Below are 13,715 nucleotides of genomic sequence, written 5' to 3' on the forward strand. Positions count from 1 at the left end.
GGAGGGCTTCAAGGAGGAAGGGGCTTTCAGGCTGGGCGTGGAGGAGGGCAGAGTGTGAAGGTATCTCCTGGCGGCAAGGGAATGGCCTACCTCTAACCCTGAGTGCCCAGAGGAGAGAGGAGGCTGCACCCTCCCATGGTCTGCCTGAAGAGAGGTTCCCCTGCTTCTTCCTGTCCCCTTTGAGTCATAGGGTAGAGCTCCATAGGATAGAGCTGAGACCTAATTAAGCAGAGTCAAAAGGCAGCCATTAGGTGGAAATGAAGATGAGACTGTGGGCCCAGCTGGACCACTACCTCCGTAGCCTTTTACTGCTCTGTGCCTCAGAACCTCCTCTATTAAAATGAGGTGGCGGGATGGATCATATTAATAGCCAGTTCTTAGATAGGCTTACCTTGTCCTAGTGCTTTTTCCTCCCACTGCAGCAGGGGGTAGGGTCTATCATTACCCCTATTTTATAGTAGAGGAAGCTGAAGGACAAGGAGGTTATGTACGTTGCTAAAGCCAGTCCAGTAAGAGGCAGGGGTGGAACTTGTATTCAGGCAGTCTGTGGCCTCAACCAGTGGGATGCACTGCCTCAGAAGAACGATAGGATACACTTTGAGCCCCAGCCCCCTGTCACCAGCCATGTGATCTTATTAAGGGCACTTAATACCTTCATTTTCTTGCTGCAAAATGGAGGAAAAAATACTATCTACCACATGGGATCATTGCGTTAAATGACAGTTGTAACGAGTGCTAAGGATGGTGTGTGGCATTTGCTAAGTACTCAACAAAGACCTCGTCATCATAGTTGTTAAGTGCCTCCAGGGTCTCCCCTCTTCTGCTGGGTCCGAGTTCTTCTGGGGAGGGGTGGAGACATCTCTAGGAAAAGGTTGGTGCAGTTTGGAACAATCTGGAAAGGCTTTATGGAAGAGCAGAGGAGGGGTTGGGGATCAGATCAGGGCTTCAGAGGATGGATGGAGAGGCATGGGGAGGCAGGAGAGAAAGGCCCAGGGGGTGACCTGAGTCAAGGTCGAAATGAGCAGTGGGTGTGGTGGGCAGGAATTGTAACAGCTAGCACTTAAATGCCAGGGACTGGGCCAGAATCTTTGCACACACCCCGTCGCACACTATGGCTCATTTAAACCTTACCGACCTGTGGGCTGGGTAGAGTTTCTGTCCATTTTTCAGATGAGGCTCTGCAGACGCGCTGTTAAGTTGCCGGCCTGGTGCCTAGTAAGTCACACAGCCAGCAAGCGTGGAGCCAGGATGTGCGTTGGTTGGTTCACAGGCCTCGCTCTTAACCACCACACTGCTTTGCAGCTCAGAAGAGGAGTGAGGAGACACACTCACCCCCTGCTGTCCCCTGGCTACAGTGAAAGGTCATAGACAGGCAGAGGAAGTCCAGATGAGGCTAGACAGAGGATTTGGGAGAGGAGGGCCTTGAATGTGCCCCCAGAGGCCTGCACTTTTCTTGCCTATGAAAAGGCCAAAGGGCATTTGCATTTCTAAGAGCCGGGACAGCATAAGGCTCAGCCTCTGGTGACCTGCTTGGCTGGGTGACCCAGGCCCCAGCTCCAGTGCGCTGGAAGGAGAGGGGCAGCGTGAGGGGGACCAAGGAGCATGGTCGGCAGGGGCTTTTCCTGGCAAGCTAGTGTTGGCATTGCCCTCCTCGAGGGGACTTGAGAGCAGGTGGCCACCGGCACTGTTCCAATGCTGAAGTCCTGGCAGAGTGTTGACCCTGCTGTCAGCCGCCAGGGGAGGGTTTGCTCCAGCCTTAATTTTCCCGTAGGCTCCCTAGGAGCCTCAGGCCGGGTCCTTGGGGCATCCTTGTCATTGCAGCTGAGCTAGGCTTCTTGGCTTCAGATTAAACCTGCTTGTGCAATACAGGCAGCAATCCATCTCATTGCACCGTACGTGCATTAGAGCCCCTGGGAGCATTTACAGAGGCGGATGTCCAGGCCCTCCCCAACCAACGCGATCAGCATTTGGGTTGGGGCCTTAATGAGGGTATGTGTCTAAAAGCCTCCAGATGATTCTAAAGTGTATCCAAGTTTGAGAATCACTGATGTGGCCAGAGAATAGCATCCACCAGGGTTCTCATGCCATCTGGGGTTGGAGTGCAGCCCCCAGGCACAGGTCAAGCAAGCTGGAGCTCAATCCTGGGAGCCAGGAGTAAAATTTGAGTGTAACGGAGAATTGGCAGTTGTGTGGTATGTTGTCAATCTGTGCTTTGTGAATTGAGAGAGGCCCACCACCCTTCCATGGCCCCCCTTCTCTGCACCTCCCCTGCCCCTTCTGTCCCTAAGCATGCACACTGTGCACAGAACGCTGGCCTGAGGTCAGCCGGTGTCCCTGAAATGTACTTGATATGAAAAAAGAAAATCTGTCAGCTTGTTCCAGTGACTGTGTGAACTCACAGCAATGCTTTTATATATTTTTTGTGTATTTATGTATTTTGTGTATCTTCCCATAGTCTTTTAAATCAAATAAAATGAGTACATTGGAATGAGGACACTGACTGTTAGAGGTGAGGCGTGTCTGTGGCACTGTGTATGTGGTCGGGGGGATGGTGACGGGCTCCCCGGAAGGTACCCACATCCCCTCAAATTGTGGTCCCTCCTGGTCCCTGGATCCCCCACCCCAAAAAGAATATGGCATGGTTAATGCATGTAGTGGCCTTCAGAATGGAAGCTGAGGACGTGCTGGGGGAGGCGCCAGAGCTGGGCAGGCAGCTGAAGGGTAGCTAGGGAAGGTAATGGAGAGGGGAAACAAGCCTCTGACTGGGTGGTTTTGTCCACAGCATCCTTGGCGTGTTTTAAAGATGTTTATTGGGTTGGTTATTGAGGAGATAAATGAAGTGGTTTTGTTCCTCATTCCAAACCCCTGAACGCTAAATGGGACTTGAGACAACATCGAGTCCAGCTCTGTCACGTGACACACAGAGAGGCTGAGGCCAGGGGTGGCAGTCACTGGCCAAGTCACACCGAGGGCTGGAGCCAGCTCTGGGACGGGACCCAGGTCTGCCGTCCCAGCAGGGAGCGCCCTTTGTGCGGCAGGGCTCTTGTGCCCAGAGAGCAGGAGAAAGGACTCCTGTGCGTGGGAACCAGCCTCTCTGCTCTTGAGCATCCCGGGCCCACGCAGGTCACAGGCCCCGCCTGCTGGGCTGGCTGCTTTGTTCTCTCTGCTCAGCCCAGGCAGCCTGCCTGCCCAGGGTGAGCCCAGCCAGCACCTCCTCTTTGCAGGGCTGCAGGCTTCCATCAGCCCGGAGGCTTTGCCTGCGTTTAAGCAGGGCTGGTGGGGTGTAGTCCACCTTAGGAGCCCCCCATACTCTGGAGACGATGGAAGATGCAGGCCTGCAGTGGCCTTGGCAGGGACAGGAGGACGAGAAAGCCTGCTCATTGCTATTCTGACCCGGCCTCTGAGGCCTGTCCAGGGAACAGAGTCCCTCCTCCCAGCCCCCACCTCCACCCTCACCAGAAGAGGAGCGGCCTGGAGGAGGGGGAGCCTCCCCAGGGCTGGGCCCAGCCTCCCCGTTCTTGGAGCAAGATCAGCTTCTTATCTGCGCCTCCCAGCTGCTCTGAGACTGAACAGGCACCCAGCATGGGGAAGGGTGGGGTCCGCTGGGACCCTCGCTCTGAGGAGCTCACTCCCCAGATCTGACAGAGGGTTCTGGTTCAGTTTCTGTCCAAACCTGTTTTCCTTTGTCCTGTAGTCCTGAGACTTGAGCCTGCATCAGAGCCCCCTGGAAGACTTGGTAAAACAGATTGCTGGGCCAGCCCCAGAGTTCCTGACACAGTGGGTCTGGGTGGGGCCTGAGCATCTGCATCTCTGGCAGTTCCCAGTCGTGTTCCCAGTCTGGAGTCCACCCTTTGAGAACCACTGACTTCTGGAGGGGAGGGCTGCATCTTGGGTTCTCCCCTGCCCCCCAGCTCTGAGCTCGCAGCTGGTCCTCATTTTAGGGATCAGAAACATTGGCTGGAAAGTAAATTTTAGTAAATGGAATAATTTTTTACCCTGGAATGGTATGCTAAAATGAGGGGTTTGTTCTAACAATGCCCAAGCATCCCGGAGCGGCTTCTCAAAGGGAGGACCATGCCTTTGTCTGAGTCCCTTTGGTGCCCTGGTCTCACGGGTTTTGAACTGGACAAAATCATCACCATGACAACCCGAGATTAGCTCCTTATTTCGTTCCAGTCGAGGCTAATGGCTCCTACATTCTCTCCGTTCAACCCGCCCAAGTGGGCTTTTTCCTTTCTGCCATTGTCACTGGGCACTGCCTCTCCTTGGCTGCTTTGCGTGTAGTGTCCTCATGGGAGCAGCCCTGGGGGATGTGCACAGCATCCTCCCACCTCCCAGGAATCCCCCCAGGCCTGAATTCCTCTGACCATGTTTCATAGTGGCTTCCGGTGGGATAGACTGAGCCGGGAGAGCGCAGGTGGACTCAGTGTAGAATGGGGGTACAAGTGGAGAGGTGAACAGGGAGCCTTGGGGGTGTCAAAGTGGAGAATTCTCCCAGGGAGTAGGACTGGTTTGATTTTTGACCTCCTATGCAGGGGGACGAGGAGGAGGGGAACTTTCTCCACCTCAGGAGTGTCTGATGGACTTGACCATCTCCTCCTTAAAGTGTGCCCTCCTGGCTATGTCACTCACCTCTCCTGGTTTTCCTTGTGTTTCTGGCCACCCCTCCTCAATCTACTTAATGTCAGCTCTTCTGAATGTTGGCATTCCTTCTGCGGGCGCCAGGCCCTATCCTTTTCTCTTTTCTTCTTCTCAAATCTCGCCCTCTACACTAGACATATCCTCTGGATCCATGGCACCACATAGCATCCCTCTGCTGACCACTTCCCGTTCTCTTTCTCCAGTTCTGACCTCCCCTCTGGACTCCAGACTTTTCTCTAACTGCCTGTTTGAAATCTAGCTTCACTTGGCTCTTTGCACCATCTCAAACTAACCCTATCGCAAATGAAACCCTTGAGTTCCAGCTTGCCTGATTCCCTCCACCATTTGCTTCCCATCCAGTCCTCTGTCCCACTGTGGTGAATGGCTCATCCATCCAGACATCCAAGCCAGAGACCCGGGAGCCATCCTTGATACCTCTCTCCCCTTCACTGCATTAGTCAGAGCAGCCTAGACTGCACTGCAGTCACAAATGAATCTTAAAATCCCAGCGACTTAGCATAATAACATTTATTGTTTGCACATGTCACAGGCCAGGGTGGTCAGCAGAGGTTAGGGGTGGAGCTCCACTCCAACTCCACATGCTCATTCCAAGATCCAGGCTCCTTCCATCTAGGAACACTGCCACCCTCAACATGTGGCCTCCAAGGATGCTGCAGAGAGGGGAGAGAGAAGGGCTGTGAGGGATGTTTTTGGGATCAGTTCCACCCACTTACCGTTGGTGAGAACTCAGTCACGTGAGATGGGTGAGCACCAACAGTCCCTGGCACACTCGCCGGCCGTATCCAGCCAGTCTGTCACCAAGCTCTGTCAGTCCTGCCTCCAGACTCTCCCACACAGAACTCCTTCTCATCCCTGCTGCCTTGGCTCCATTCAAGCGCCTCCACCCTCCCCTGGACTGCTGCCACGTCCTAACACATGTCCCGTGTTTGCTTTTCTGCTCTTGACATATACTACCTTCCCACACGGCTGAATCAGATCACGTGACTCCCTGTCTTAAATCCATCTGTGGGAGGCGGAATAGTGCCCCCACCAAAGATGTCCACATCCTAATCCCCAAAGCCTTTGAATGTGTTCCCTTACATGGCGGAAGAGACTTGGCAGGTGTAATTAAATTAAGGATTTTAAGGTGGGGAGAGTATCCTGGATGATTCAAGTGGATCCAGTATCACCACAGGAGTCAGAAGTGAAAGAAGAGGGAGAAGAGTCAGGGAAGGAAAGAGGTTCGAGGATGCTATGCTATTGGCTTTGAAGATGAAGAAAGGGGCCACAACGCAAGGAATGTGGGTGGCCTCTTGAATCTGGAAAAGACAAGGAAAAAGCTTCTCCTCTCCAGCTTCCGGAAGGAATGCAGCCTAGCCCACATCTTGATTTTAGTGTAGAGAGACCCATTTTAGACTTCTGACTTATAGAACCATAAGATAAGAAATTGTCATTCTAAGCTGCTAAGTTTGCTTTGTGACAGCAGCAATAGGAAAGTAATGTACTGTCCAAGGGCTTCTCAGCATTTAGCAACAATCCAAAATCTTTCACCTGACTACCGGGATGGTAAGCTCTGTGCAGACAGACTGGGCTGTTGTATTCACTTCGGCATCGCTTTGCGGCGTCTGACTCAGAGTGGCACTTAGTATTTCTTGAATAAATGAGTGAATAAGAGGGAGGGGGAGGGGAAAGTGAGAAGTAAAGAAGGGTGAAGGAGGAGAGGGAGGAGAAGGAGAAAAGGCATCTTGAAATCTTCATTCCCAACGAAACTCAGCTTTATTAGGACCGGAACCTGGAACAGATGGGAACAGAGGAGCTGGATGTATTCTTTGGGCGTGGAAGGAAAATGAGTTGCTGTCTTTAGTTAGAAAAACCCCAGGCACTCTCAGGAGCCCAAATCCTGTCCTCCTCTCTCTGGCAAGGGTCCCTGGGAGGATTCAGCTCCAAGGCCCCATCAAGACAGGGAGAGGAGAGAGCCCATATCTCTTGTCCGGGAGGTGATAACTGCAGGAGAAATGGGCACAGGGCATTCTGGGAAGCCCTGAGGAGGTGACTTGAGCATCTTGTGACCCCAGTGATGCAGGCCAGAGGGGTGGGCAGAGGCTGTGAGCTCCCGATGGAGTCGGGGACGTTGTTCCCTAGAGGAAACTGCTGCTTTACTCAGAACACCAAGCAATACTCCAGTTTTCTGTGGACACCAACTGGATGTCCCTACAGTTTAATTCAATTCTGACACTACCTGGAGTTAGGGCACCCTACAGATGAAGAGCTCAGTCTCACGAGTCTGCCCCCTACTTCAGAGGCCAGTTGCAAGTCATGGGTCCCGAGGTTACCGACACTTCTGTCTCACTTGGCTACAAATCAGAGGTTCCCATGACCTCCTCCTGAGGTTTAATAATTTGCTGTAATGGCTCACAGAACTCAGGGAAACACGTTTACCAGTTTACTGTAAAGGATATTATAAAAGATGTAAATAAACAGCCAGATGAAGAGGTACACGGGGTGAGGTCCAGAAGGATCCCAGGTGCAGGAGCTTCTGTCTCCGTGGAGTTTGGGGTGCACCACTCTCCCAGCACATGGATGTGTTTACCAACTCAGAAGCTCTCCGAACCCCATTGTTTAGGGTTTTTATGGGGGTTCCATTATGTAGGCGTAATTGATTAAATTACTGGGCATTAAAGATTAACTCTATTTCCAGCCTGCCTCCCCTCCTGGAGGTGAGGGGTGGGACTGAAAGTTCCCACCCTCTAATCCCATGCTTGGTTCCTCTGGGAACCAGCCCCCACCCTCTGAGTGTCACTTCATTAGCATAAACTCAGATATGGCTGAAAGGGGCTTGTGAATAACAAAAGATGCTCCTCTCTATTGGGAAATTTCAAGGCTTTTAGGAGCTCTGTGCCAGGAATCTGGGATGAAGGCCAACTACGTAATTCTTATTATATCACAGTATCACAGTCCCTAAACCCGGTCACTGGGATAGGCCCTGGAGTGAGGGGTTCTAGTTCTCGGCTTCTCACCTGCGCTGGTGCTGCAGGAATTGCCCCAGGACCCTTAGTCTCTGGACGGGACGCAGGCTGGGAACCTCAGGAGGGCTTTGAGAGTGTGGCAGGCCATGGGGTGGGGTGGGGGGACCTTGGCAGATGCCCCCTGGGAGATGTTGGTCTTGGCAGTGGGCCCAGGGAAGGCAGCCCCAGCCTCCCCAGCCATTCTCCTGGGTACCAGAAGGTCCTGAGTGAACCGCTATTCCAGATTTGAGCTCTGGACACTCAGAGTTGGGAGTACCCTCAGGGACACCCAGCCCTCGCTGTGCACACAGGGAAACTGAGTCAGGGTGGAGGGGTAGATAGTTGCCAGAGGTGTGCAATGGGTCCTTAGCAGAAGTCTTGTGGCTGCTGTGCAGGTGCTGAGGGGACCACTGTAGCCCTGGACCTGATGGGTTGACACTTAGTAAATAGTTGTTAAGAGAATGAAGCCTCGCCGGCCCAGCCTCCACACCTCTGACCTCCACCCTGGGAGCTCCTTCTCCCCTCATGCCGTCCCATCTGAGCCCTGTGTCCCTCCTGTCCCTCAGCCCTTGTGACTGTGCTCCCTCTAGCTCAAGTGCCCTGGGACCCCAGGAACGTCAGCTGGCAGTAGCAGCTGGCTGTGCCAGGGCCTAATGTTCCACATTAAGGGAACATCTGTTGGCTGGGGCTCCCCAGGCATGGGCCACATACAGCCACGCTCTGTGGCCATTCCTCGGTCAACACAGGCCACGGCAACCAAAGATGAGCGGTTGGGTCTCTTTCAAGGCCATGATGTCATAACCAGCACATGCTGGCTGCCTGGCCTGCTGTGATGGATGGACAGGGATCATCAATAACAGGCCTGTGGCCGTGAGACCTGGGACCTGGCTCCTCCCTTGTGGCCCCCAGTGTCCTCGCCTTCTTGATTTGTTGTCCTCAGAGCTTCCTATGGTGCTTCCAGCTCCCAAACTTGGTCATTTTGGGAGCAGGATGCTATAGGCCAATGTAACTGGGTGTGAATTCCCAAATAGCCAGGTCTGAGTTCTGAGAGACAAGATTTTCGGTGCCCTGAAGCCATGGGTGCCTTCTGGTCCAAACAGCACCCACAGGTCAGTCATGGACCCCAGCAGGGAGGCTGTGAACTCATGAGGCCTGGCCCAGGCCCCCTGCAGGCTGCCTCTGTGACCTGTCAGCGGCCTCCCCTGGCCTTCCTTCTCACCTCACGGGGCTCTGGTTCATCTCCCTGCCTGGGCCTCTCTCAGGGGAATGATTCCCAGGGACACCTAATTGAAATAATGAAATTAATTTTCATAACAACAGCAAACATGCTTTGAGTGAGCCCAGCGTTTTTCTGAGGGCTTTACATATATGAACTCATTAATCCTCACGGCAGCCCGTGCGCTGGGACCCTATGGGTCACCCGCTGGCTGTCTCTTCTCTGGCAGAGTAGCCCTCTCCCAAGGCTGTCTTAACAGACGGCTCAGCAGGACGCGGTTCCTCTCCTGAAACTTCCCTCTGCTGTCGCACACTCACTGCTGCCTCCCTCCTACCCCTTTGCCCCTCTCTCTTGATTGCATCACAACATGTACTTCCTCTGCCCTCCCCGTAAATATGGGGGTCCCCGGGGTCCCCTCCTCCACGCTCTTCTCACTTCATATCCCTTCCTGGGGTAAACTCTCATCCCGTGGCCTCACCCACTCCCCATGGGCGTGAGTTTAAGGAATTGAGGTGACAAGAGCACTGCAAGGTGTTCACTGGGGGTGGTGGGCTGTACGACCCTACCAGACCTTCCTTTTGAAGAGAGCATGGTCACAGCTGTGTGGGGTTGAGTGAAGAGGACCCTGGAGAGGCTGTCACCATGGTCCCAGTGCAAGGTAGGTGGCCCTGAACTAGGTAGGGGTGCAGGATGGACAGCAGGGCGTGGATTCCACCAGTATTTGGAGGTCACACCAGCAGGACCTGCTGGCCGATTGGATATGAAAGATGGAGGAGACGGAGGCAAAGCAAGGTGACTCCAGGTTTCTAGCTGGGGCTGAGACAGGAACCAGGTTTCAGCAGGAGATGCTGAGTTGAGTCTTGGACACGCTGCATTTGGACCATCTTTGGCGCTTCAAGGCCGGGATATGCGGCAGGCAGCTGACTGTGGGAGGCAGCCTGCAGGTGGTGCAGGAGATGGGATTGGAGTTGTCTGTGTGGTTCTGTCCTTAAGTCCAGGAGCCAGGTGATTTCATTCAAGGTGAGTGGGGCAAGGGGCCAGCACCTGCCTTCAGTCAGGGTGGGGCCCGGTCAGTAAGGGCGAAGAGAGAGTTCGCTGGGGGCCCAGGAGAGAGGCATTTCAGTGGAGAGGAAGGACAGAATCAGAGAAGGGAGTGAAGCATGAAGGGGAGGTGAGGAGGTGGCCACGAGGGATGCAGAGAACTCCATGGAGAGGCTGGCAGGGGCCGCCAGGAGAGAGTGCATGGCAGGCAGAGGGGTGAGAGGGTGCACTGAGCCCTCAGATCTGAAAACCTGGTCGTCAGGCTTGACATCTTCCTCCTCCTCACGGCTCTCATCCACTGTCACCAGTCTTGATACTTCCTAAATACTTCTCACTTTGTCCTTGCTCCCTCTCTGTCCTTTGGCATTCACCTGATCAGGGCCTGTGACTTCTCACAATGTGGCCACCAAAGTGGTCCTTGCCTCCTGTCTCCTTGTGCTCCGGGTCCTTTCACAGTTCAGGGCCTCGGCTGCTCAGGCCTCTGCCTGGATGGCTTTCCCCTTTTCCCCATCTGGCCAGTGTGTGCTCCTCCTTCAAGTCCTAGCTCCATACCATCCCCAGAGGCAGGTGTGGCTGTGGAGCTGCTCCCTCAGGCTAGTCAGTTCCTGCTATTCCTCCACCTAGGGAGAGAGAGGGCCCATAGAGGAGGACCACAGAGAAGCTGGACCGCACAGGGATGGCGGAGCCTAAGGATGCGGAGGAGTTGCTGCAGGGTGATGTGCGGGGAGGGCCACAGAGACTCCCAGCATCTCATTCTTAGGAGTCCTGCCCTGGGCTGCGGCTGGGCCTGCTGCTTCCTTCCCCACAATCCTGCCTGGACCATAGGGCTGTGGGCTGATGTAAAATCAGATGAGGGCTCCCTCCTCACCCCAGAAGCTCCTGAAATGTCTTCTCTTTGAGGATCTTCCCAAGACAAGGCTGAGTCCTGCCTCAAACAGTAGGCCTCACCTTCTCTCCCCTTAAACGCCTCCCTCCTCCTGCAAGGGCGTGGCTCTTGAGCGTGTGATGGGCATGCTCACGGATGTGTGTATGCATACGGCGGTGCCTGCAGGTGAGTGTGTGAGGGCTGTGCCCCCTCTCAGCAGGGTTCTCTTCTGCGCAGGCTGCCCCGGGATGTGGGACAACATCACCTGTTGGAAGCCTGCCCACGTGGGTGAGATGGTCTTCGTCAGCTGCCCTGCTGAACTCTTCCGAATCTTCAATCCAGACCAAGGTGGGTTTCCCCTGGGGCCTCTTCAGGCCATCCTTGGTCCCTCCTTCTCCCCTCACTCGGGCCCCAGGCCTTCCTGGGGATCGGCACCAAGGACACGGGGCGCCCTGCAGGCAGATGTTCCCCACTTCAGAGCTGCTTGGGTGGGACCTTGGTTCAAGAAGGGTGGAGGGCAGGGCTCCTGAGGGGGTCAGAGGGGTCTAAGTCACATGTGTGGCCATGCACAGGTCCCTTGCCAACTGGGCCTCAGCTTCCTCCTGCACTTGCCTAAGGCTTCAGCTGATGTCTTTCTAGAAGTAGAGAGTTTCCACGCTCTATGCTCCGCTCCACTGTGGAGTCCTGCCTGCTGCCCTCCTCTGTCCTGTCTGTGAGGGGTGGAAGGCAAATTCTCTTTCACACCTGGAACTCCACCAGCCTTGGCTCTGCCTGGAGGGGAAGGTGATGCAGGAGGTGGCAGAGGGAGATGGTGGGTGTCTGTTGGGGTGCCAGGCCCCTGTCTCTGGCCCCCATCCCAAGACCAGAGAAAGCAGGGTTTAGCTATGATGTACCCCACCTCGCCTCCCCTCTTCCCCTTCTGGGGCCTCTTAACCACACCTCCCACCTCCAGACCTCCTGCTGGCCCGGACTTGGGGATTGAGTGGGACCCAGAGCAGGACAGGAAGTGAATTTTGAAAGAGGAGACCTACGAGGGAAGTCCTGAAGTGAGAGGCACAGTGTGAATGGTGGGACGTCAGGCTCAGTGGCAGCCTGGTGACTCAGCCCAATCTCTCATTCACTTCCATAGAAGCCAATTTAATCACTTCCTCCATTCACATTCTCCTTCCATTCAGTCATTCATTTAGCGTTTATTGAACATCTACTCTGGGTCAGTACCGTGGCAAGACAGCTTCTTTTCAATAACAAAAAAAGGCAAAATGAATCAGCAGTAAAATAAGATTTTCTTAAGATGAACTTGTCTTCAGCCTCTCTCCCTCCTCTGGCAGTTGCACAATGAGCATGTTATTTACACCTGGTTCTTAATGGCTCATTAAGGCAGGGCCTTTTAGCAGCTCTGTTCGCAAAGCTGGATTAGTGAGACTTTCCTTACTTAGAAAGCTGAGAACGGCATTTGTCCTTTCATTTCTTGGCCCCCTGGCTGAAGCTGGTGTTCACTGTGACAGTGGATGCTTTGCGGGTTATTGGAGATACAGGAGCACTGATCTCTCCTCCTCTTAGGTGCCGCTGCTCCTTCTGTTTAACTGTGTCCTGTTCTGGGAGGTAGAAGCCTTCACTGTCTGGCCAGTCCCCAGCTTGCAATCCTCATGCCTCTGGGCCCCTAGTGGAGCCTTTGCAGAGTTGGGGAGTGGGGAGGAGAGGGGAGGGCATCGTCAGCGGGGCCCCTGAGTGCAGACCCCCTTCAGCTCCCTGGCTCACCCCTGCATTCTCTCTCTCTTTGTCTGTTTCAGTCTGGGAGACGGAAACCATTGGTAAGAGGAACCTTGGAGAACACAGGCTGCTCCTCATCTGACCCTCCAGGGGCATCCATGCTCTGACTCTGGGAACGGGTGGGAGTAGAATGAGAAGGACCAGGTTCTTCCCTCTCCCCCCCACCCCACTCTTGGTTCTCCCAGAGGTAGGGAGGATACAGGAAGATGGAAGACACAGCCCTTGGCCTCAGGGTGCTCATGGGCTTGTTTGAGAGGACAAGACTCACCCATGGAGGGTTGGAAAACAAGCCCACCCATGGGCATAGGCTCATGCGTGTACAGACCTGCAGGCCTGAATGTGTGTGTGAGCCCGCACAGACACTGACATCCCCAGTGGCCATGAAGTTGGGATCTACAGCAAGCTCAGGAGCAGAGGAGACCTAACTATGCATAATGCAGGCAGAATAATGAAGAGGTCAGGGGAGGCTTCCTGGAGGCAGTGGCATGTCAGTTAGACCTTGGAAATAGGATTTTGAGAAGTAAAGAGGAAGTGGCAGTTCATTGCTAGCAGGGGATTGGGCATAAGAAAAGGGTAGAGGTGAGAATAAAGTCAGGAGAGAAAGAAAGATGTCTGAGGATGAAGTCTTTGGAGTTCTGGTTTCCCTTTGATGAGAGCAGTTTCGGGGCTGAGGTGGAGGGTTGAGCACCAAAGAGGAAACACAAGCCCGGAACCCATGTTGCTGTTCCTTGCCCCCCCTTTTTTTTTTTCCATAAGGAAGATTGTCCCTGAGCTAACATCTGTTGCCAGTCTTCCTCTTTTTACTTGAGGAGGATTGTTGCTGAGCTAACATCTGTGCCAGTCTTCCTTTATTTTGTATATGGGACACTCCACAGCATGGCTTGATGAGCAGTGCGTAGGTCCAAGCCCGGGATCCAAACCTGCAAACCCCGGGCTGCTGAAGCGGAGTGCACTAACTTGACCACTAAGCCACCAGGCCGCCCCCTCCTTCCCCTTTTCTTGAAAAGACCCCGTCATCCTTTTCCATTCCTCTCCCACTCCCGAGGCCCTCCCATCGTTCTTTCAATGTCCCCTTTCCACTTCCGGTGGTCTAACGAGGAGAACTGAGTCATGGGCTGTCCTTAGCATCACAGGAATTCAAGGGAGATTGGCGCCAGAAGGGGCGGTGTGTCAGAAA

General features: G+C 54.1%; 1 protein-coding gene across 8 annotated transcripts in view; it reads left to right on the forward strand.

Annotated features, from left to right (window-relative positions):
- ADCYAP1R1 (ADCYAP receptor type I) overlaps window positions 1-13,715 on the forward strand; it is a 58,976-nt gene that overhangs the window by 16,108 nt on the left and 29,153 nt on the right. For all 8 annotated transcript variants that reach the window (XM_046670485.1, XM_046670484.1, XM_046670486.1 and 5 more), the window contains exons 4-5: window positions 11,006-11,116; window positions 12,559-12,579. In XM_046670485.1, the coding sequence (XP_046526441.1) occupies window positions 11,006-11,116; window positions 12,559-12,579 (132 nt within the window). The remainder of the gene's footprint in view (window positions 1-11,005; window positions 11,117-12,558; window positions 12,580-13,715) is intronic.

The sequence above is a fragment of the Equus quagga genome, chromosome 8 (assembly GCF_021613505.1).
Source record: "Equus quagga isolate Etosha38 chromosome 8, UCLA_HA_Equagga_1.0, whole genome shotgun sequence".
Lineage (NCBI taxonomy): Eukaryota > Metazoa > Chordata > Mammalia > Perissodactyla > Equidae > Equus > Equus quagga.